This window comes from Microcebus murinus, chromosome 16 (assembly GCF_040939455.1).
Source record: "Microcebus murinus isolate Inina chromosome 16, M.murinus_Inina_mat1.0, whole genome shotgun sequence".
Taxonomy (NCBI): Eukaryota; Metazoa; Chordata; class Mammalia; order Primates; family Cheirogaleidae; genus Microcebus; species Microcebus murinus.
The window spans coordinates 25,305,163-25,328,902 of NC_134119.1; the positions used below are offsets into that span (position 1 = coordinate 25,305,163).

Sequence of the window (23,740 nt, forward strand, 5' to 3'; positions counted from 1 at the left end):
CCGGTTTACGACCCAGGATGTGCCTCCGGCCATGCCTCTGAGCCCCGCCGCCCACTTTCCCCACCGTCTCCCTCAAGCAGGCCCTGCTGTCTCACCCTCCTGTGCGTCTGCTCCCCACCCACCTGGCACATTCCTGCTCATCCTCCAGTCCCAGCTCGTCCTTTCTTCCTGTGACACATTCCTGCCTCCCCTGAAGCCTTCGTTGTTCGCATCTTGTGTTCATCCTTCTAACCTGGCTCTTACTCCAATTTGCCCTTTTTTCTTTTTATCTTTTTTCCCACTGGGTTGTGCTTCCTGCCTTGGTGCCGGGACTCTGGCTGGTCCACCTTTGCGCTCCCGGCCCCCAGCTTACGTGGGTGTGGAGCCGGCCGGGGGGAACGGGAGCGTCCTTGCCTACCTCCTCCCGCAAGTTTGCCTTTTCCTCTCCTTCCCTGTCTTCCGCCCTCATACGTTACCGCAGCGCGCTGCTCAGGGGGTGCATCCTACTCTAGCGGGCCTGTCCTAGACTGTCCTCAGAGCACACCTGCAAGTTCTGTCTCTTGCTCCATCAGAGGTAGTCTGAGTAAGGCTCGGCCCTTCCTGTCGGCAGAGTGGGAGAGGGACACAGCTCAGAAGTCAGCCCGGGAGTTGTGGACTGTATTCTTATGAGTGCGAATCCTCAGGACCTCGAGAGGGTTGCCCTTACTTGGGGGGCAGGGGATTGGGAGAGCAGCGGGTGGGTTAGGGTGTTCTAGTTGACTGTGGGCCAGGCCCTGAGAGGGCAGGTAGCAGGTCTGCTGATGGAAGGAAGCCGTGTGGGCTAAAGGCAGTGGGCTGGCAAGCTGGGGGGGGGGGCGGTGACCCAGGCCCCCAGGCCCTGCTAGACTGCACACACCGTACTGATCACAAGGGAGGGTCTCCTCATGGCACCTGGAGGGGAGGGGCAGGGGTGTCCCAGGTCCCCAGGCCCTGCTAGACTGCACACACTGTGCTGATCAGAAGGGAGGGTCTCCTTGTGGCACCTGGAGGGGAGGGGCAGGGGTGTCATTGGCCTGATGGGGAAGGAGATGTGGTCTGGGCCTTCCAAGGGGGACTCAAGCCAGGCAGTTAATGTGGCTGGCAGCCTCTTTCATGGCTCTGCGCTTCATGTCCAGCGTGGATGACAAACCTGGGAGCCTTACCTTGCATGCAGGTGCTGGTTCTCTGGGGAAATCTTCTTTTTCTAAATGGCTGACTTATCAGTGATTGTCTGTAGGCACAGTCCATCTGTGAATTTGGGCAGTGCCCCTCGTTGAGAATTGTTGGTTGATCTGAAGAGGGAATGAAGGATGTGTTTATTGCAATACAGCCACACTGGGGCACGCACTCTGCCCCATCTCACACAAAGGAGGCTGGTCCTGGCTGACAGCTGAGCCCAGTGGGCGTCTTTGTGTGATGGTGGCTCAGGGAGGGCCTGGGGGGCATCCTGTTGCACCCCCGTGGGGCACAAGAACTAAATGGGACAACCAGCCAGTGCTGTTCACCTCCCTCAACCCCTTTGAAAGAGTAGTTGAGCTGAGGAAGAACGGGTGGGATTTGACACCCTGCCAAGGTGGCTTAGGGGCCCAGAATGTAGATTTGTGACCTGGGGGGTGTGCGTGTGTGCCCTGTACCCGCAAGGCTCCATGCGCGTGGTCTTCCTTGCTCTCTGCAAGGCGAGTCATGGTGAGTCAGGGCGAGCCCTGCTGAGTCCTTGGGCGTGTGGGGAGTGGCACCCGAGGCGCACCTTCCTCCCTTCCATCCTGCCTGAGGTGCGGGTGTTTGCTCAGCCGTGACCTGGGAGGCGTTGCCATGTCCCGGTCGTGCGCTGCTGGGAGGGGAGGAGTCCAGAGCGGCTCTGGTGTGCTGTTGGGCTTGGGGTACGGGTTTTCCGTGGCAGTTGGGGTGTGGGTGGGGCCCATACTCTTAACCGGGGCAAAGAGGACTAGTCCTGGCGCCAGCCCACAGCTTAGTGCCAGGGGGGCTGGCCGTGCTAGTGAGCAGAGGCGATGACACGGAGAGGCAGTGGTGTCCTGCAGGGAGTCACGGAGGACGTGGGGTCTGAACTGCCCGAGGACTCTGCGGCTCTCGGCCAGGAGGGTGAGGGAGCACCGTCCATCAAAGGCAGGGCCGCACGGGCTGGCAGGCAATTCCTCTGCCCACGGTGCAGAGGCGGGACTTGGGCAGTACCAGCAGGGCACAGGGACCCTGCCGTGGCCTTGTCAATGGGGCACTTGCCAATGGGGCTGTGCCCGGAAGGAGTATGGGGGGTGAGGGCATGGCAGGGCATCCGTGCTATCCATGAGAGCTGCATTGTGAGGCCAGGCGCAAATGGTGGGTGGGGGATGGGAAGGAGACCCCGAGGAGCAGGAGAGTGGATTCGGGGAGGGAGGAAAGTAGGGTGTGACTGGGGGAGGAGTTCGGTTCCGACCCGAGGTCTAGAGGTCGGTTCCTCCCATTTGTTTCTATTAAAGAACATGGATTAGAGAGCGCCTTTGGGATGGGAGCTGGGGAATGCCCCAGCCACACGCCGTCACCCTGCTCTTTCACCCTGCTTGCATTCCTGGCGCTCGGTGACATTCTGATTCTGATTCTCTGTGTTAACAGTACTTCTTTCCTGGATCCCTGGCTTCCACCCTGGCCCGCACTGGGCAGTGGGCAGGGGCTCAAAGGCAGGCGGTCCCCTCAGCACAGCCTCAGACCCTGGTGGCAGGTTCTTTTCAGCGTGGGTCCAGGGTGCAGTCGGGGGCCTGCTGTGCAAGAGGCCATGAAGGTGTGCTGCGGTGGCGAGACGGGCGGTCGTGTCCCTCTCTGCCTGGCCAGTCCCCATCTAAGGGGGTGTTTGCTACACTGTGTATGTATGTGTCTCATCTCCTCTCACCCCTGCATCTCTCCCCACTTCCTCCCTTTCTGTTTGGACTCTGGCTCCTCCACCCCACATCTTCCCCTCCTTTCACTGTGCCAGATAAGGCGGGGCCACTCTACCGGCTGAGCCACCTCTCGCACCCTTGCTTCAGGTTTCCTCTGGGTTTAGTGAGGGAAGAGCAGAAATCCTAAGCGTGGTCAAGTGTCCCATTCCCATAGCCCCTCCTGCCCCACCCCTACCCCCAGTCTTTCCAGCAGAGCAAGGTTGGCAGCCAGACCTCAGCAGGGGGAGAGACCCCCTTGCCGCCCTGTCCTCAGACACCCAGCTCTGACTCGGGACAGCATCTGTTCCAGGGCACTCACCAAAGTCGGCCTTGCCAGAATTGGTGGCAAGGCCAGTGCTAGCAAATGTCAAGTTTTTGGATAGCTTTATGAAATTCTAATCCCTTGGACAGTCAGAACCTACATTTCCCAAGGTAAAGCATTAGCTCGTAGCCTGTGGCAAAGGAGAGGTTAGAGGGATCAGTGTGGCATTATGGCCTCGGACAGGTGACCTTCCCCGCTCTGTTTCTTTTGTGAAAACTGGAGGAGGCTCTTTCTAATGTGTCCCGTCAGCAATGTGTTGCCCTTATTTGAGTGAATCTATTGTGTTTTTGTAGATTGTTATAAGCTTCCTGAAATGCTTTTGAGAAGTTCTGAATATGAATAATATGAAGATCCCTTTAGTTCTGCTAGTTACCAAGACAGACCCAGCACAGGCTGCGGATTGTTTTTTTAGACTTGTGTGTTTATTTCTTGCTGCAAGCAGGACTGAATAAATAGATAAAGCAGTTGGAGTGGGGCGTGGGGGTGTGAGGGTGGGATGGCGTGGGGGGAAAGGCACATGTGGCCGAGAGTGTGGGGTCTATTCCCAGCATCACAGCCATAAGGACTGCAGATGGCCTGTGCCGGGTGTGTTTGTTTCTTTTCTTTTTGGAGCAGCTCACCACTCATTTCCTTAGGCTTAGAGCAGCAGAAGAAAAGTTTTTCGTGTTCAGCTTTCATGATTTCTAAGACGACTTCTCAGACTTTGCTAACTCAAAGGTGGCTCTGTGGGTTGTTTTAAGTTCCCCATGTTTCTTTGTGTACTAGCTTACCTCTTGCCGAGTGCACGGTCTAGTCTAGGGTCTGGAGACAAACTGTGGCCAGTGCCTTGAGGGCTGGGGTCTTTATTTTGAGGAAGTGTCCAGAGCAGAGCAGGGAACAAAGTGCTGTGGTCGAGTCTTCCCTCTGCATTTCACGTGCACTCTGTGGTTAGGAGTGGAGTGCTTTCCCGAAAGCCTGTTGCATTCTGCAAAAATACCCAGAGTCGAGGGGAAACCCATGAAGGTGAAACAGACGTGTGCCTTGGCAGACCTGCTCAGAGCACAGAATGCCAACATTAAGACGCCACAGTGTACACACTCCTGGGGCCACGTTCTTCTGGCCTGGCCGGCTGGCACCACATGACATGAGTCTGGGCTGGGCGTGCTGGAGACCCTCCTTCCTTCGCTGCACCTCACCCCTGGCACGAAAGTGTTTTCTTTTCCTCCAGGGACCATGCTCTTTCTGCGTTGGAGGTCTTGGGTCTCAGCCCCAGTTGTCCTGTGACTTTTGGGGCTTTTGTCTTTCCCAGAGCCTTCGTCTTCTGGCGGGGGAGCAGTTTCCTCCCTCTGCCTCCCCTTCCCCATCCCTGCCTTTTCCTTCTTCCCGCTTTCCTTGCACTTTGCTTCAAGCAGGCCTTACTCAGTTCCCTTGAGCAAGCTTTCAGCAGTCCTCGTTCTGGTTGATCTGTGTGATATCGACTCTGACTACCCCTTGTTCTGGGAATTAGTACAAAGCCTTTAAAATCCTGAGAGAGCAGGGCAGGGTTAGAGCCCCCCCAGACCTAATGTCAGCCAGCCTGCAGCCGTCACACTTCTTTGCCAGCTCCGAGCTCCTCAGGGTCCTCACCCCAGCCCTGGTGTTTCTAGGGGCCTCCAGGACCCAGCCCCTCCCCCTACCTGCCCCCACAGGCTAGGAGGACCAGAGCCCTACTGGAGGGGGACACCCCAGCCTTTTGCTCTAGGCCTCTCTTGGAGGTATCACTCTTAACGTCTCCAGTAAAATAAAAGACTTCAGGAGGAGCCTTTCCTGGCCATTTGCATGCCTGCTGTAGGCACACAGCATGTTTTTGTACTGAAAAAAGGTTGGATTTTGGCTAAGAGAGTCATTGTAGCCAGTTCAGGAACTGGGTCCTAAATCAGATTTTCTGTCCCAGGAGAGAGAGTTCCTCTGTGTTCTATCATATTGGGTTTTGAGGCCTGTAAGGGCGCCTAGCCCATGTTGTGTGCTCACTGAGAACAGAGTGTGGTTCCAGGATACTTGAAGGTCTTAAATCTGGGGCCTTTGAACTCATGACTGTTGATAGAACCTGGACGAATGGAGGAACACGGTGATCAGATTGGAGTAGGAGAGAGAGATTTCCTCCCTTACTCTCTCCCTACATGTGTATCTGTGTGTGGGGTACATGTGCAATTTTTTAGTTTCTTGGACCGCTTGCAATTAAAGTTGTGGACAGCATGACGGCTCACCCCTAAGTGCTGTTGTGGGAGTAACGGTCTCCTGTGTGGCCTCTGTTCCATTCATCACGCCTGCCTGCGAAAATGACATCCGTCCTTTTGTCTGACATGCAGCCCACGTTCAGTTTCTCCAGTCACCCCCCAAATGCCTTTTATAGCTATTCCCTCTGCCTCCCCAAACCAGCATCCGATCACATTAAGTGCTACATTTGTTTGTTGTCTCACTGGTCAACCTTTTTCCTCTCGCACCATTGTCTTTTTAAAGAATGAGGGCCAGCTGTCTTGTTGAGTGTCCCACAGTCTGACTTTGCTTGTGTCCTCGTTTCATGGTTTGATTTGTGCCGAAAGCCCCCTTATTTGTTGTAAAGTAGAAACTCTGGCCAGAGGCACAGTTGATTCAGAGTGAATATTTCTGCCAAAATTACTGGCAGAATTACAGGCACATAACAGCAGGTTGTAGGGGGGTTTGGCAATAAGAAGTTTACCATCTATTTAACTAAAAGAAAATTTAAAATAGTACTTTAAATTGGGAGGCCAGTGAGAAGCCAGAGGCAATGACCTTGGAGGAGGGGCTTTGCCTCACTCTCCCAGACACCTGCACTGGGGGCTTTGGGCAGGAGGTGGCCCTGCCTCCCTTTGCACCCTTTACCCGCCCTGCAGCTTTGGACAGGCCCCCTTCCTTGGAATGTAAGCTGATGATAAGAGTGTAAGTGATGCCTGGCCCAGTCAAGGGAAGGAGGGTGGCAGGAGATGGGGACACAGCCAGCTAGGGCTGGGAAGCCTCAGGGAGCAGCACATCCTCCTGCAGCAGCGGCCATTAGAAAGCCGAGGCCATCAGAAAGCCGTGAGGGCATTTGTTATAGTCCCTCCTGCCTCTCAGCCGAGAGTGTTCTCTAGGGCAGGGCTGTTCACAGCCTCTGAACTATAGCTTTTCTGGTGGTGTCCCGCTCAGTTAATACACCCTTTCTCTGTTTCTGATGCTCCAGGGCCTCGGAGAGGGAGGAGTCCTCCTATTACATGTGGGTTCGATGCATTTAGTTCTTTAAGACCCTTCCTTGCCTGTCAGGTCCCGCTTGCCCCATGTAGTCCCACGTGCTCTGCATTGCTCTTCCTTTTCTTCTTCCTGGTCCACCCCCCCACCCTCCCCCCCCCCACACACACACACATTCCTTCCTTTTTAGGCAGATGACTGTCCTGGCAAAAGCAGCATAACACTGGAGTAGAGGATAGTGCTTGTCACCAAATGCTGGGAGGGAAGCTCTTTCCTCTTTTAAATTTGGGAGTTCTGTGACTATTTGGCATGACTCTGGTATTTTAAGGAATATGTTTTCACTGCCACCCCCATTACTGATGGATTGATAGATAATTTTTAAATGTCTATTGAGGGGTAATTGACATGCAGTAAAATTCACCCTTTGTAACATATGTAGTTTGATGAGCTTTTACCCATGTTTGTAGTCACCTCCTCACCACTGCAGTCTGCAGAGAACACTGCCACACCCCCAGAGAGTCCCTCCTGCCTCTTTGTAAGTGGCCAGGTCCTTAAGTAGTAAAAGTATCTGATGCTAGCAAATCCTGGACCTAGTGTAGTTTGATACTATCGTGTATGAACAAGAGGTTACCAAAATTTTATCCAACTAGCCCTCTGGAATTCTGTGCTCTCCCTGGAAAGAGCATTCTATTTGGGGAGCTGTGGGGTCGTGGGGCAGCCGTTCAGCAGCTTGTCACTCCAGGAGTCTCTGATTGGAGGCACTCACCAGAATCGTTCATATGATACTGGTATTTTCCTGTAAAACCAAAATAACATGAGCTCGAAGATAAAGTTGCACTTGCCTTTAATTAAGAATTTTCTCTGAATCAACTCAAAATGGTTTAGAGATCCAAATGTAAGAACCATGAAGTTTTATAAGTATTAGAGTAAAACAAGGGTGAATTCCTTAATAACCTAGGAGTGGGAAAAGACTTTTAAAATAGGATTCAAACTCCAGGAGCAACAAAAGGATGGTAAATTTGATGATATTAAGAAAAGCAAACCTAAAATTGAATGCATACAGAAACAAGTAATCCTAACTGTATATCAAATTGCTAACCATGTAGAGAAAAGAATTAGATTTTAGAACATAGTATATTGTACATCCTGAATGGGATATATACTAAGGAAGAGAAAAAAAAAACCCCAAAGCACAGAGAAATATTGTGCCTAAACTTAGAGTGGTCATGTTAGCAGTAATGTTGGTGTGATTTCATGTTACAGGGTAGAACAAATGAGTAAGTATATTGATGATGATAGGAATTGAGATGTTCAGTGTAGGAAAAGGAGAGATACCAGTATGGAAAGAAAGGAGGTGACTCAGAGGTGTTGGATCGAATTGGAGGTATCATAATCCCATGATAAAAAAAAAATTTTTTTTATCTCTGTTCACTAACTGAAAGGGCCCAGAAACAATGGCACCAATGACATCCTCAGTAACAGCAAGCCCACCTGGTGCCCAGATCTTGGTTTCTACTTAGCATTCTCCATTAAAGTGAACCAGGGCTCCTTGGAGATGTGGTTGACTCCAGGCTGGGGCTGACAAAAATATAATTTGAGCCCAGAACATCTTGTGCCAGAAAGCCAGGTGCTCCCTCGAAGAGGGATGGTGCGTGGGGCCGGCCATGTCCAAAGGAACAGGAACCAGCTTGAAGGCAAGACTGCTTTAGGCAAGTTTGAGACAATTAATTATTAAAATCAGTCATGGTAATGAATCACAAAACCTTGAATTAAAAAGGAATCCATGAGTCTACAGTAATATTCAGAAAGGAGAATGAGGAGGAGATAAAATTGTTCAAAAATTAAAGTGAACGCCCTTCTTTATATAAAAGGACACCAGTAAAATATCGATGAAATGATAAAACTGAAAAATATTTAAACTCATTATGTTACAATGTAAAGCTACTGGTAATATAATATACACACAGTCTAAGAATCACCCTACAGGTTACCTATTAATTACAGACAGGAAAGGCAGTTTTAAAATAGAGAGACACAAGGCCATGGCCTTGCACGAGCATTCCCACCTGGTGGAACATCTAACATCCTGGCCTCCCGATGTGAAGCATTGACAAGTCTCCTTGCCAGAAATGCTAGCCTCATCCTAATCGTGACATGAGATAATCGAATATAATATAGAAACTCGTGTTAGATGGTTGGGGGGAATAGCTATAGGTACTTTCTAAAATGAGATAAATTTAAATATGGCCTGAATATTAGGTCACATTATAAAATGTTACTTTTTTGAGGGTGTAATAAGGGGAAGGTGGTGATATGGGAAAATATGCCTTTTTTGAGTGCAGTGGCATAATCCTAGTTTACTGCATCCTCAAACTTCTGGACTCAATGATCCTCCTGCCTCAGCCTCCCCAGTAGCTGGCATTATAGGTGTGTACTACCACGCCTGGCTAATTTTTTTCTTTTTTGTTAGAGACAGGGTCTAACTCTTGCTTAGGCTTGTCTTGAACTTGAACTTTTGGCCTCCAATGATCCTCCTGCCTTCCAAAGTGGTAGGATTACAGGTGTGAGTTACTGCACCTGGCCCAGAATATACTTATTCTTAGGAGATGCCTACTAAAGGGTTTCGGTGAAGTATACTAGGTTTGCAAACTACTTTCTAATGATTCAACAGATAAATGCATATGTACATACATACATATAGTAAACGATTGGAAAATATCATCAGTTAAGAAAAAGTTATCTTTGACACATGGTGTCTTGCTTTTCTTTAAAGGCACTTAGGACCCACACTCCTGATAGTGGATTCAACAATGAAACCATAGCTCCTCAAAGTCAGTCCTGCTTGTATCTCTTAGAGATTATTGTCTTAAAATTGTCCTTAGTTCAGACTCAAAGTAGTGTTCATTTGGCAATGCAGGGTTTTGTATCAACTTTGGTTGTTGTCTTAGTAGGTTGAGAAAGCCAGGCATAGATTTTATTAAACAGTTTAGTTGTGGGCAAATACGTTTTGTACCTTCACGGTGCTTCCTGTACAAACATTGCTTTTTAAAGACCTTTCTCTGGTGGCACCAGAGGAATCTGGAGGAATATCTGGATTTATTGTGAAAATTCATGCACATTTTACTGTCTATTCTAATGAGGGCTTCTAATCTAAACAATGTCCTTTTCCAAACTTGCAGTTAAAATTAACATGCCAGGAAGACTTAACATCTTATTTCTGGTCTAATAAAATACGGTTTGGAGAATATTTGTAAATAGCACCTTCAATTCATTAAGTATTTATTGGTGCTGGAAATGCCATAGTGGGGGACGCGGACCCACTTCCCACTGTCGGGGGATCCCCGACTCCAGGGTGAGCGGGGAGCATCGGCACCGACAGCAGGGCTGTGATGGGAGCAGACGGGCCGGGGGGTGTGTGGAGACCTAGCCCAGGTTGGTCGGTCATCTGGGCTGTGCCATAGTCCTCTGTGGTTTGGTTCTTTCCAGACCGAGGACAGTTTTGGGTAAGGTCACCTTTGGGTAAGGTCACTGTTCCCAGTTCCCCCAAAGTGGTTCTTTCAGTGTAAGGCCCTTTGGTAGTTTTCCTCCTCGTGGTACAGGAAGAACACAGGGCCTCTGCCCTCCGGTCCCCACTGGTCATCACCATGCCAGCTCCCTGTGCTTGCTCCCACAGTAAAGCACCTGCAGTCCTTCCAGGGTTCCTGGTCTGTCGCGTGACTCTCACCTTGCACCCCTCCTCCTCCTGCCCAGGATGCTTGTGACCCCTCCCCCTCGGTGAAGTGCTCTCCGTGCTCTGAGCCCCGCAGCATCTCGCCCCGTCACATCACTGCCACTCCCGTGTGACCACGATTGGTGTCGTCTTTGCACAACAGAGACCCCTCAATGGCCTGAGTGGTGCTTTTCCATCATCGTATCTGTTTATAATTGTGCCTGTGTCAAGCAGATACCCGAGAAGTATTTATCAAGAGAGAGAACGATAAATCCTCTCATCTAGCACAGGAGCGCTCAGTCTCAGCCTCACCTGCAGGTGACTGTTGGAAGTGCAGATTTGGTGCAGCGGCCCCCAGGTTCTGATTAACCAGGACACGGCGAGATGCAGAAACCTCCCTTTTTAACCAGTACCTCCGGGGGATCCTGAAGCGGCTTCCTGGCAACTCCGGGGGTGACTGGCAGAAATCTTGACTAGAAAGTTGTAGGTTATAGGGGAAAGCGTTATATACTCAGAGGAGATCCTGGAGTATTTCCTGGGGGTGGTGATATTTTCTCTGTGTCTTGACTGATGAATGAAAGTTGAACATTAGTTAGAAATGTGTCTAACAGAAAAGAATCCTGACCCCATGAGTGTGGTGCAGGGCACGGGAAAAGGGTGGGTGAGAGATGGGGCTGGGAATAGGGTTCGGGTTACCTGAGTACAAAGCTGGAAATACAGGGCCTCTGACAGGGTTTTGAGTATGGACTTGTCTGGGGTTGATGAGGTTCTTTTGCCCTCCTGGGACTGGAGTCCGCCATATGGGAGTGTGTCATGATCAAGTTTTGTATCTGCTTAGGTTTTCCTTTTTCTAAAACTAACATCTCGTGACACTATTAACTGTAAAAATTGTGATCTGCAAAAATCCACTGCTTCTTCACATCTTGAAGATATATTTTCCCTGTAAATGGGTCAGAAAACCTTTTCTGTAGAGGGCCAGGCAGTAAATACCTTAGGCTTTGCCGGGTCTCTGTTGCAGCAGCTCAGCTCTACCCTTGTATCGTGAAAGCAGCCAGAGACAACGAGGAATGAATGAGTGGGGCCGTGTTCCAGTAAATCTTGACTTACAAAAATAAGTGGCGTGCTAGATTTGGCCCAGTTTGGCAGCCCCCAGTGTAAGGAAAGGCCCAGTTTAATTTGTTTCCTTTCCTGTCTCCAGTACAAAATAGAAGAGCAGGCGGTCTTGTCTTCCTGGGGGAGACCCACCCCCACACCTGAGGTTTAGATGTCATGTCAGCAAGAGGCACTGAGACGGGAGCCCTGCTGCATGTACAGAGAAGAGCCGCGGGTTGCCTGGCTTCACGCCAGGCAAGTGCCTGAAAAAGCCACTCTGTCGTCTTCAATCTTTTTCTCCGGAAATTGGCTTTGTTAATCGTGATCTAGGGGAGCTCTCGTTTGTTTAATGTGTTCATATGCTCTTGTCGCAACTTGCCCTGAGAGCATTTCGGTCCAGCCACTGGTATATGCTGGTTATAGAGCCCACACTTACTGCTGGGGTGGTAACGGCTCGTGGCAGGTGGTGTATGTGGCCGAACGGCGAACACGTGATGCCACATGATGTTGGCACGAGCAGCTCTTTCCAGGCCATCTTGGGAGGCCTTTTCTGTCTACCCACTTTCAAAAGAACCCATGGTCCTGGCTGCTTGCAAATGAGTATGCTGCTTTGCAGCAGTGCTCTCAGAGGGACTTTAGTCCTGGTTAAGCCATAAACTGCTTGCCCTGAAAGCAAGACGAGGTTCAGACTGAGGTCAACTGAGGAGGAGAACCTGGATCCAGCCTTTACTTTTGCCACTTCCAGTGAATCACCAGTGCAGTGGGATGGCCGTGTTCTAAGGACAAAAATCTCTGAATGCATTTTGCCATTCCTAGTACGTTGCCCTAGCATGTATGGCTGGAACCTGCAACCATAGTAGACCAGATGCCTTTTGAGACAGTGCCCATTCCTAATTAAATGCTGACCTCCCTTTACCCTTTAAGTATATTTCTGAACATTTGTGCTTAAGGAGTTTTATAAGTCAAAGCATGTTTTACCTTTGATGTACGTTGCCACTCTAGGTGATCCTGACAGCATTATGCTCCGGGCCCCTCCGGCAGGTAATTATAACTGGTTGGTGGAGGGTGTGCCCATGGGAGTGGCTGTCAGCCGTGCATCCGGTGTGTATGGTGTGGCTTGCCTCTGCCTCACAGCCAGCATCCCGCTCACTCTCGGTTGATTTCACTGCCTGATTAAAATGGCCAGGAGACATCTGTAACAAGGGCGCCTTAACCTCTTCTGGCTCAGGATGGTGCGTGCTGGGCTCTGGCCTTGCAGTGGGACTGCTTGTCCTTCAGCCGGAGCTACTTACCTTTCTCAGTCCAGTTCCTGTTTCACTGTGGGCAGGACTTGCTATCAGCCAGCTCAGAGGGAGGATGCTGGGTGCATGTCTCACTGGCCAGGCCACTGCCCAGTGCTGCCTCGGGCATTTAAGGATTTAGATATCTGAGAGTTCCCAGCCCTCCAGACCAAAGGAGCCAGTTTTATGTTTTACCTTCGAAATAATGTTAAGAATAATGATTAGATTCTCATGCTAACCCATTAAGCCACTTTAATACAACTTAGCTGAAATGCTGTACATATCCGGTAAAAAAGCATCAGAATCATTTTGAGTAGCTAAAGCGTTCATAAAGCTAGCATCAAGTATCTGAAATAGAATCGAGTGATGGCATTTGAGGACCTCTGCAGCTAGTGGGAAGATGTGGACAGGAAATTTAATGGAGATTCTGCAAGCTTTCTGGGCTGTTTAAAGATGTGTTGGAGCATTTATAAGTATTTTTATGACTAAGCAAGATATTTATTATATCTGCTGTCACTTTATAACTTACAATTTTGATAGCTCTAGATCACTAACATGGTTTTAATACTTATCCTCCATGATTAGGGTGGTTTTGGACTCATAAAATCAAACAACAGAGGGAGATAGATTTTTTTTTTTCTGTGATAACTGATAAGAATTTGAAATGGAAGAGGAGGAGGATGAAGATGGTAAAATAGCAGAAATACACCGAGGTTTAAAAAGGAGTTTATAAGCTCAGCAAGAAAAAGGGAAGCCCAGATGCCGGAAGCCCCCTGACCTCGCAGAGGAAAAGTGGTGATGGCAGGGGCTGGTGTTGGGGTGATGGCACTGACCACAGGGCTCCCCCAGGCTGGGGGGAGAGCAGAGGAGGGGAGGATGGAGAAGCCAGTGGCCCGTGCCACCTGGCGTAGGAGACCTTTTCAGGCCGGGGCTCTTTCTTTCAGGTGTGCCTGCGTTAACTCATGTGCTGTATGTCTATGGAAAAGACTGTTAAGCTGTCAAATAGTGAACTACTTCGGTAGTTCCCGATGCCGTGATCATGGTTTTGGTCTCGTTTCTTTTAGGTTACCCCTGTTTCAGGCCAGTGCTTTTGCATTTTTGGCCCCTGCTCGAGCCATCCTGTCTTTAGATAAATGGAAATGTAACACCACAGGTAATTGCAGTTATTTCCACATATGTCATTGGGGTCCTTTAATGCAGGTGATAAAAGGGAGGCCTGGACATGCTGCCCTCAGCGTTAAATCCTTTCTCGAATTAGGCACAAAGCACACAAACCCACAAACAGCTTAGAACGCTCCAATCTGCAGATCATGTCTGTCTGTCTCTCTCTCTATCCACTTGTTCATCCCTAACCCTAGAGCAAGAAAGGACCAGAAATGACCTCATTTCTCTATGCTAATGAAATTGATAAATATGGGGATGGAATAGAAAAATATTTGTGCTATTTTTCTGCCTCTCTCTTTCAGTGGATTTTATGACCCACCAGTAATCACTCTCTTTGCTGCGTCAGCATCCCTTCTCTGAAACATCTTTGCTTTTTAAGGATCTGGCTACTGTGGTTTCCTGCAAATGACTTTCCTTCCCCTTCCTTAGCAATTGCAAAGATCCTTAAGGAACCCGATAAGGTCAGATAAAGACAGGGAATTTGAGAAAATCAGAGTCAGACCTTCTGTACTCTCAAAATAGGGTTACATTTTGAGGTTCTAGGAGCAAAGTTTTCCAGCCTTCATTTCCTTCCTTGCTCCTAGGGGTTACTTTGTGACCATTGATTTGATTTTGGAACTGGAAAGGGCCCTCTGTTTTATCTCAGTTTTTAAACCCTCAGTCCAGCAACCTTGCTGTTGGGCATTTCAGTTAGCTGCTTGCAAAGGTTGGCTTTTTGTGTGAGGCTGGTACTAGTCAGGTGTATCACCACGTCAGTCAGCTTTTGACAAGTTGGGGGAGCTCTCAGTCGATGAATACATTTGCTTACATTAGCATTGGGGAATCCACCTTTCAGTAGGACAAAGCTGTATAATGCTGTAGGTTGAATTTTAGGGATGGGTATTGACACATATATAATTAAAATTAGGGAGGAAATTCTTTTTAAAGGGTAAAATGAATATATCCTGTGACGCATCAGTGTCACTCCAAGAAAAATTTTGTTTCTGTTTTTGTTTTCAAGATGTTTCAGTTGCCAATGGAACGGCCGAACTGTTGCACACAGAACACATCTGGTACCCCCGGATCCGAGAGGTAAAGCCAAGTGTTGTCTGCCTGTGGCTTGTGTTTCTTCTCAGCTTCAATGTTGCTTGTGCCCAGGAAACCACAGCTGATCTTACTAAACCCTGCCTTTTCAATTACAGATACATTTATTTCTGTCGTTAAGCTATATTCAGTTAAGCGTCATTGTAAAATAAAGCAGGTGGAAGTGCTTTGTGCAACTAGAAGGAATTGTCTCCCCCCTGTCACAGACCCACAGGCCTGTCCACACACCCCTTCCAGTGCAGCCAGCTGAGGCTGGCAGCTCACTGACTAGAAGTAGCTACAGAGGTTTGTGGACGAACAGCAGAGTTGTTCACTTTGGCCTCAGTGTTTGCCTGTATTTGTTGAAAGAACTGAAGATATTTGTCTGCCAAAGTGCACTTAAAAAAATACTGTGTGGCAGCCCCCTGACATGAAGAACAGTGACCGTTTGTCATGTTTTCCAAGATCTATGAGATAATTCACCTTTAGTTCAGAATGAGCACAGATATGGCCATTCTGTACCCTAGAAACATCCCTTGAGAATTTTTGTCAATGACTATTTTGTAAATGTCCTACAGGGGCTCAGTCTTTAAAGCCAAGAGTCTTTGTGCTGAAGTGTTGTGTTTCTTAAATGGGGATTCGCTGTATCATTTATCAGTGGATGAGGCAAGTGGGCTTTGAGTTCAGTGCCCATTTCTGTAATATGTCTACATCAGTGCTGTCAGACTCTGTGTTTGCTAGGCCCTGATTAACACCACTGAAGTTTCTTGTCGGGTCCCAGGGCATTTGCCAGCTGTGTCATGCCTGTTAGATAACATAGTACCTTGTTGCCTTGCAGAATTATCGGTTGTGGTTGCAGGTGACATTCAGAGTGTCCAGCACATAAACACTCTCACGTCTGTGCTGTCTCTTGTTTCCAGATCCAGGGGGCCATCATCATGTCCTCACTGATAGAAGTGGTCATCGGCCTCCTAGGCCTGCCTGGGGCTCTGCTGAAATACATCGGGCCCCTGACCATCACGCCCACAGTGGCCCTCATTGGCCTGTCTGGTTTCCAGGCAGCAGGAGAGAGGGCTGGCAAGCACTGGGGCATCGCCATGCTGTAAGTGTAAAAATGTGTCCTACCACTGTGGGACAGCCTTTTGGAACATTTGTAACATTCACACTTTGGAAGAAAAAAAAATTTTTTTTTGAGTGGCAGTTTAAACTTTATTTGCTTCATGTGAAGGAATAGCTGAAGTATTTTTTTAGCCCCAGAAGTTGGTAAGTGACACACACTCAAGGTATTCCAAAGACAGACTTGGCAGTGATGTATAGCGGGTAAGTTGCAAGGTTTTAAACTTTGGTAATGGGGTAAGATGGTAGTGCCATTAACTCTTGACTTCTGAGATCATGCCAAGTCTTGTATATAAGAGTTGAAATACTGAGAAACCACATCTTTAGATGAGACTCCAAAATACTTCCAGACTGGCAGGAGACAGAGACGCTGCAGGAGGGTCTGTTGGCATTGAGAGTGTGACTGCCACCCAGGCCAAGCAGAGCTGTGCACTCCTGTGGGGATTGGGGGTCTGATTTCTTCCAGGATCCTGCTAGTCAGAGCCAATCCTTTGCACAGAACATTAAGTCCATTATAGGTATCCCCTGCCCTTTAAGTAAAGTTACATTTTATGAGTGAAGAAGATATACAGGACTTGGATAATATAAGATTGATGATGAGAACCAGAGAGTTCTGTATACCACAAATTGAGTCCATATTCTCTTTGCGTGTGTCTGTAGAGCATATGTAAGAACTGATTATCTCATAGGTAAATGGTTCCAGGACTCTGGAATTTTACCAACCAAGAAAATTTCATGAAACAAAGTAATAACATAAGGGGATTTCCAATTCTCTTGTTTTGCTTTCTGTAATATTCTATAATTTTTTAATTATTGATCTTTTACAGTGCTTGGTGTTTTACATAATAACACTTAGAATAGAATAAGACAGATGCTAGTGTCATCCCTACGTAACAGCCAAAGGGCTGATACACAAACATGCAGTGTCATTTGCTCAGCATCACACAGCTAGTAAGATGGGTTCCAAAATCCACAAGGTCTGACTGGGACTTAACTCGTTACATTCAGTCCTGCTTCTGTGTATTAGGGCATGACGCACAAATAAAGTAGATCATAGCAGAAGCACAATCCATATATCATTACAAATTAAATCAAGATGTGCAAAAATATCCAAAATACCCAAGTTTTTTTTTATGTAAAACAACAAGATTTAAGGGAAATACCTCGCACATGAGTGTGAAAACCCAATCATCACACTTGTCCAAGATTGTTCTTGATTTCTTCATTTCAGCACTAGCACGGGTGTGAAGATGGCACCTAAGAATGTTCACTCAGTGATATGTAATTAATGCCCAAAAGGCACAATTGTAGTTACAATACGGTAAAATTAGAAAGCAACAGCAAAAGCTTGAACAAAAAACCCAAACTGCTTAGAAGCTTAAAGAAAAAATTGTTATAAATAACTCTCAGAGAGGAAGTTGACGCTTCATAATTACTGATAATTTAGCAAATGATTATGGTAACAGCACTAATCATGCTTAGAGAGTTCTCAGGAAAATTCATAACCTTTAAGGCAGATAAAGCACATGAAGAATTTCAGTAGCTAGGGAAATAGGACAGGAAATGAACCTAATGGAAGGGGGTGGGGGAAGAGTTAATAATGTTTCAGAAAATGTGAAACAAAGTAATCTAAATGCTGGTCCTTTGGGAAGAGAAAACAATGTAAACAAACTTTCTGGGGAGGCTAATGAAGATAAGAGAATACCTGTGCTGGCTGTCTAGAGGGGTAAAGAGCCAACTAGGCAGGAGTTAAATCTATGCTTTCTGCCCTCAAACTGAGAAAAAGAAAATAGTAATAAAATGATGGATTTCCAGAAAAGCCTTCTCAGATTGTGACTCTGACTTCCTCCTCTTCACGTGTGGTACCCCCAGCCTAGGCGGTCTCACCTGGGCCACGCAAACCTGTAGCTCAGACCTGAGAACTCCAGACTTACAGGTCCAGCCCCCAACTTTCCCTCTGCACTTGTGATCACACATCTCAAGCGTGACATGAAAAAAGGACCAGGCTTCTGATTCCCTCCCTGCCCCCAAACCACTTCCTTCTCCTGCCTTGCGCCTGCCAGTAAGCAACACGACTGTGCTCCTAGTTTGTGCTCCCAGTTGCTGAAGCCAAAACCTTGGAGTTGTCTTGATATTCTTCCCTTTCCCTCACCCCCACCTCCAGAGCAAATTCCGAGTCTATTCTCCCTGGGCCCTCACTGCCGCCCCCCAGGCAAGCCTTCCCCTCTGCCACCAGTTCTCACTGGTCCCCAGCCACTCTCTTGCCCTCTGCCTATCTATTCTCTGTCCTGCAAATTGCTCAGCCATTAGTACATTAGGACTCCCAAGGGTCCTTCTCTGTCCTTGCCTTTTGAAACTCCAATTAGACACCAGCTAGAATTCTACAAGCATTTGGATCTCCTGTTTGTCTCGATGTCTGACACCCACTGCCCCGATTGGGTCTCTTTATGCTTCTTGGGCTGGGCACTCGGGGCCTTTTCCCTCTGGAAACCGGGCATGCAGAAGCGGGAAGTGATCTTGAGTTATTTCACAGACGTCTTCTTCTACTCCATGCTTGCTTGTGTCTTTTTGGAATTTCAAGGATGTTAGACCTCCTGGACTCCTCTTCTTTCCTTGCCTGTTTTCCACCTCTTCATCTTTTTTCTCAAGTTGTGGGAATTCTCCTTCAGTCAAGCTTTTCATTTCTGCTCCTTTGTTGTTGTTTTTCTTTTTTCACTTTCCAAGAGCTCTTTGTCCTGGGGCTGTGGGCTCTGTGAGGGTAGGTCCTCCCTCTGGGCCAGTCACCAGGCGACTCGCTACCCCCTCCCCATGCAGAGCAGGTGCTCAGTAAGTAGATCGTGACTAAGGGAGGGAACGTTTAGGAAGCTGAATAAACCCATGACCACAGGAATGGCTGGCAATGTTAGCAAAGGACTTTGATTCCTAATGGAAGCCCTGAACTGAAGTGAGTGTACTAATCTTAAAGGAAGAGAAAATTCTGCACTGTTTTAAATACTCTAGAGCTTTTTTTTTTTTTTTGAGACAGTCTCACGCTATGGCCTGGGCTAGAGTGCCATGGCATCAGCCTAGCTCACAGCAGCCTCAAACTCCTGTGCTCAAGCCATCCTTCTGCCTCAGCCTCCCAGAGTGCTAGGATTACTGGCATGGGCCACTGCACCTGGCTGATATTTGACATTTAACAGTAATTAAATAGAGAAATCTAAAATAAAACAATAATTTCCTCCCACTCACACTATCTTTCAGAAAAATTTCATGATTGTTAACTAGTAAAAATTAAGTGTTTATCCTTCCATATTTTTATTTTTTATGCAAATACAAACATGCCCATAAACAGCTTTGCTATCATTTTATAATTAGTTTTTCACTCTAGTGATATGCTGGGTTCACCTTCAGTTGTTTAGATTGATCTCATTCTTTGTAAAGCTGCACAATTTTTAATAGTATGAATAGTGTATAATTTTTTCAACTGTTTCCCAATTGATGCTCATCCATGGTGCTTAAAATTTTTGCTGTTGCAAACAATGCTAAAATACATAGCCTCATGCATAAAGAATAAATATTAAAATAAGTGATGATACAGCTTTTTAATTAAAGTTTGTTGCTTTCAGCGACATACAGTATGGGAATTGTTAAACAGGATGTGGTACGTCCATAAAATGGGATGCTGAGTAGTCATGAGGTGCTGATGCAGATCTCCTGTGAAATGGAAAAGTGTTCTTGGCATTAGTGGTGCTAAAAGCATTAGGAAGCAGCATGTTAAGTATGAGCCCAGTTTGAGTTAGAAAATGACCTGTTCATGTCCTAAGGACAAGGAAGATGACAGTCTGTCGTCTTCTGACCTCAGTTCCTGGCAGGCAGCAAATATCCAGGAAATGAAAGCCATTGAGAATAGACCAGAATGTTGCATGGTTTTATCATCCAAAAGGGAGATTATGAGTTGTCTTCAGGGTTTTGCCTCTTTTTGCTTATTCACCTTTTAAATTTTTTCTGTAATTTGGTATCCATATATTTGTATAATATTTTAAAGTAAAAGTCAGCAAAGTAGCAAGATGTAAACACGAGGTGGAAAGTGCCCAGCATACTAGATGGGGCTCTACCATGAGGAGCTGAGACTAAAAGCATCATCCCTTCTCTGCTCGGTCAAGGTTTGAGAATGAAGACATGCCCCCACCGCTGCCTGTCTTGGGGGTGCCTGCCCCCAGGTATATGTGATGATAATAATAAACTAGAACACGCAGTGTTCATCTGCCTAGTCTGCTTCCCCAGTTTGAGTTGCTAGATTTCGCCCTGAGATCTGTGCCCTCTTCGAAGTCTCTATGTGTCCCCTCCCCTCTTAAACATGCTTTGGAAAGTCAGCATCCTTGTGCAGGTCGGTGTTGCCTGAAACAATAACAGCAGACTTGAGGCTTCTTAGGATTGTGTGATATTCACTTTGAAAGAAATTAAGTATCATGTAGTTTTTCCAACATGAAAATTCTCTGTAGGCCTAAGTTTAAAATAGGCCAGTTTTAGTATCCCACATCATCATATTGTTTTTGGTAAACTTCACCATCTCAGAGGAAGTGAAATAACTTGGGCACCATGTGTGTTTTCAACCTCGAACTGTTATTGGCAGAGACACCCCCCAGGCTCTGTGATCGCCAGCTCACCGAGGTGCCTGAGCAGGCGGGGAGACCTGCAGAGCAGCACATGCCTGTTTTCCCGCCAGGCTGCAGTCCACGCCTCATTAGGAATGTGACAATGAAGCCGCACTTGACTGGCTGTCGATGGAGCTAATGATCCCATCTCAGCAGCTGGAACCGTGCCCAGGCGCAATTACGCTTAGCTTTAACTGAGAACCCACTCTTCCTGCCAACTCCACCTCAGGTTGTAAGTGAAAGAGCGAGTCCGCAAGAGGATCCAACACGTGGGCCTTTATTGTTTCAGTGACGAGTAAAACCCCCAGGGGAGGGGAAATGGTCCCACACCCGCCAGCCACATGGGGCACCAGACGGATGAGGACATGTCAGGGTCCCGCTGCAGGGAGGTCACCGCCTGTGGCTGCTGCCTCCTCTGGTGCTCAGTACAGCTTGGTCAGGATTGAGGCTCAGCGGCGAGGGACTTCTGCGGCCAGCCTGGGCATTCCTGCCCCGTGACCAGAGGGCAGTAGCTAAGAGCTCGGGCTGTAGAGTTAGCCCCCTGGTCCCACCCCCCGGTGTGACCTTGGAGCATTGGCTTTGTCTCTCTGTGAAAAGGGGCTATTAGAAGCCAGCCTATGACACTGAGGTGACACACAGGAAGACCTTGGTGTGACGTCTGGCACGGGAACTCCTCAGGAGTATTATCAATACTGAACTCTGCATACAGTTTTTTATAATAAAATACTGAACTTATTTTGCTCTGTTAAAAGTAATTTGTGCTCGTTGTAAGTAAATCAGAAAATACAGAAAAGTGGAAAAACCAGTCACAGGTTATACAACCTCCCAAAGCTAATCCCCACGTACAGTTTGGCTCATGTCTTTCTCTCCCATTTGTGCGTGTGTGTGCAGTAGTTTCTTGGTTTGCTTTATAGTTAATTCATAGTTGTAATTTTACTGTGCATTACTATTTTTTTAATTTCAGACATTAGTGGGGTACAAATGTTTTTGTTACATGGATACTTTTATGATGCTTTAGTCAGGGCTGTGAGTGTGCCCATCCCTGGAGTAGTGTCCACTGTACCTGTTATGTTAGCTGGGTTTTTACCCCTCCTCTTCTCCCCTTCCCCTACTGTGCATCCTGTTTAATGGGGCACTTTCCTCCTTCCATAGTGTGAGCCTTTCCCATCAATGTGTGTATTCTTTGGATTTTCCCATTCTATTTAGGAAAAGTTAGTCAAAGGCATTCATATCACAATTTTGGTATCAAGAAATGCTAGGTAAATTAATCATATTATCTTCCCCAAAATGGTATTTCCAAAAGATATGATTTACCAAATAGTGGTTAAGAGGAGTAGCGGCTTTCTAGGTAGATGAATTGAGCACATGTAGTCATTGAGGCACTGGGTGTTATCTTACAGCACAAACATAACAGCCTTTAACCTGGTTTATTTTCTTTCTTTCCTCAGGACAATTTTCCTAGTATTATTGTTTTCTCAGTATGCCAGAAATGTTAAGTTTCCTCTCCCAATTTATAAATCCAAGAAAGGGTGGACTGCGTACAAGTTACAGCTTTTCAAAATGTTCCCTGTGAGTAGTCGACTCCCCCCACCAACCCACGACATTGCCTTTGGTTCATATGTGAGATGTTTATGTGAGAGGAGGGCTTTAAGCAGGTCTCCCTGGGGGAGGGGCTGTGTCTGTTGGTGACATTGGGGTATAACGATCACCCAAGCCATCACAGGATGTTCAGAAAGTTCTGATTCTGAAGTGGGAGCCAAAGGACAACATTGTCCTTGGGGCTGAGTGAGATTTGTCTCCATGTGGCCTCTGCAGACACGATGTCCATTCTTACCTTACTAGCCAGACTTGGGAAGGGCCAAAGTCAAGTCACCTGAGTGAAACTGCTCCTTCAGTTCCATGCCGTTCAAGGAGTAGGTCTGCTACGTACTGACCACGGTGGATTCTGGGGTGTGCTATTGAGACCGTGGGAGGGTGTGTGTTTTGCCAACAACCAGGAGCTCTGCTAGCTGACAGCTTTCCCCTTGACCACTTCAGATAATCCTGGCCATCCTGGTGTCCTGGCTGCTCTGCTTCATCTTCACAGTGACGGATGTCTTCCCTCCTGACAGCGCAAAGTACGGCTTCTACGCTCGCACGGATGCCAGGCAGGGCGTGCTTCTGGTGGCCCCATGGTTCAAGGTTCCTTACCCATGTAAGTATTCCGGGGGCCAGAGAGATCAGGAGCCAGGCAGAAAAGCCTTCTTTGTCCCAGAACGTCTCCTGCAATTCTCACCATTCTGGTCATTAGAGGATTAGACAGCAAAAAAGGGAAAGTCCTGTTCCCAGAGGGCAGTCATCAACACACGGAGAGACCAGTTCCCTTCTTGGATTAACCAGTTGGGTTTTTGGGGTCCACTAGGAGAAAATCCCGGGTAAGGGGTCTCTTTCCATATCTGAGCTCTGGTGGCTGGGATTTGAGGGCAGCTGCTTACAAAGGCAAGTACAGACCTGTTGGTCCCAGAGCTGCCATAGTGAAAAGGCTTGATTGGGAGGGCCTGAAGATTAGCAAGCGAACTGCTCAACCATGATGGAATTTATGTAATCTTTTAATGGGTGGCAGTAATCCTTTTCATTTGGTCCAGCTGTAGAGGTAAATTGATAGTCACAAATGGCCGGAAGCCCGGTCTTAAGTTGTAATTTGAGTGTTGAGTAACTCTTGGAGGAAGAAGAAGAGAATATCCCTAGCAGAGGTATCACCTGGATTCGTGAGTGCACTTTCTAGACCCTGGCCCCAGGAGCAACCCGTGTGCACCCAGTGGCTGTGACGTGCTTGGTGGTTCTATTGGGGAGACTCTATTCCCAGCATTTGGGTTTTTATTAGGATCGGAACCTGAGCTTAGCCAATCTATTCCCTTGTTTAGCCATCTTATTTTCATATTGTATAATGGCAAGGAGGAAAAGCAAAAAAAGACAACAATATTAAGGTTGGGTGTAAGATGACTGCCATGAGCGTGTCGAATGACGAAGACGTCGGTGGTTGTTCCTTTTGTTCTCAATATATTACGAAAACTTCAAAAAGTTTCATCTTTCTGAAATAGCATTCTCATCAGATCATATGGTGTAAGTGTATATTTATATATACCTATCCTTTTTCCAAAAAATAATGTGCATAGTTCATAAACATACCTATAATCCTGGATAAATTAAAAGGCATTGGCGAGGCCGTCGGGAGGAGGCGGAGGGCAGCGGTAAGAGGAAGGCCCCAT

General features: G+C 47.4%; 1 protein-coding gene across 9 annotated transcripts in view; it reads left to right on the plus strand.

Moving 5' to 3' along the window:
• SLC23A2 (solute carrier family 23 member 2) overlaps positions 1-23,740 on the plus strand; it is a 135,639-nt gene that overhangs the window by 91,440 nt on the left and 20,459 nt on the right. For all 9 annotated transcript variants that reach the window (XM_076010951.1, XM_076010948.1, XM_012754972.3 and 6 more), the window contains 5 exons: positions 13,578-13,666; positions 14,678-14,748; positions 15,660-15,841; positions 21,941-22,061; positions 22,530-22,686. In XM_076010951.1, coding sequence (XP_075867066.1) covers positions 13,578-13,666; positions 14,678-14,748; positions 15,660-15,841; positions 21,941-22,061; positions 22,530-22,686 — 620 coding nt within the window. The remainder of the gene's footprint in view (positions 1-13,577; positions 13,667-14,677; positions 14,749-15,659; positions 15,842-21,940; positions 22,062-22,529; positions 22,687-23,740) is intronic.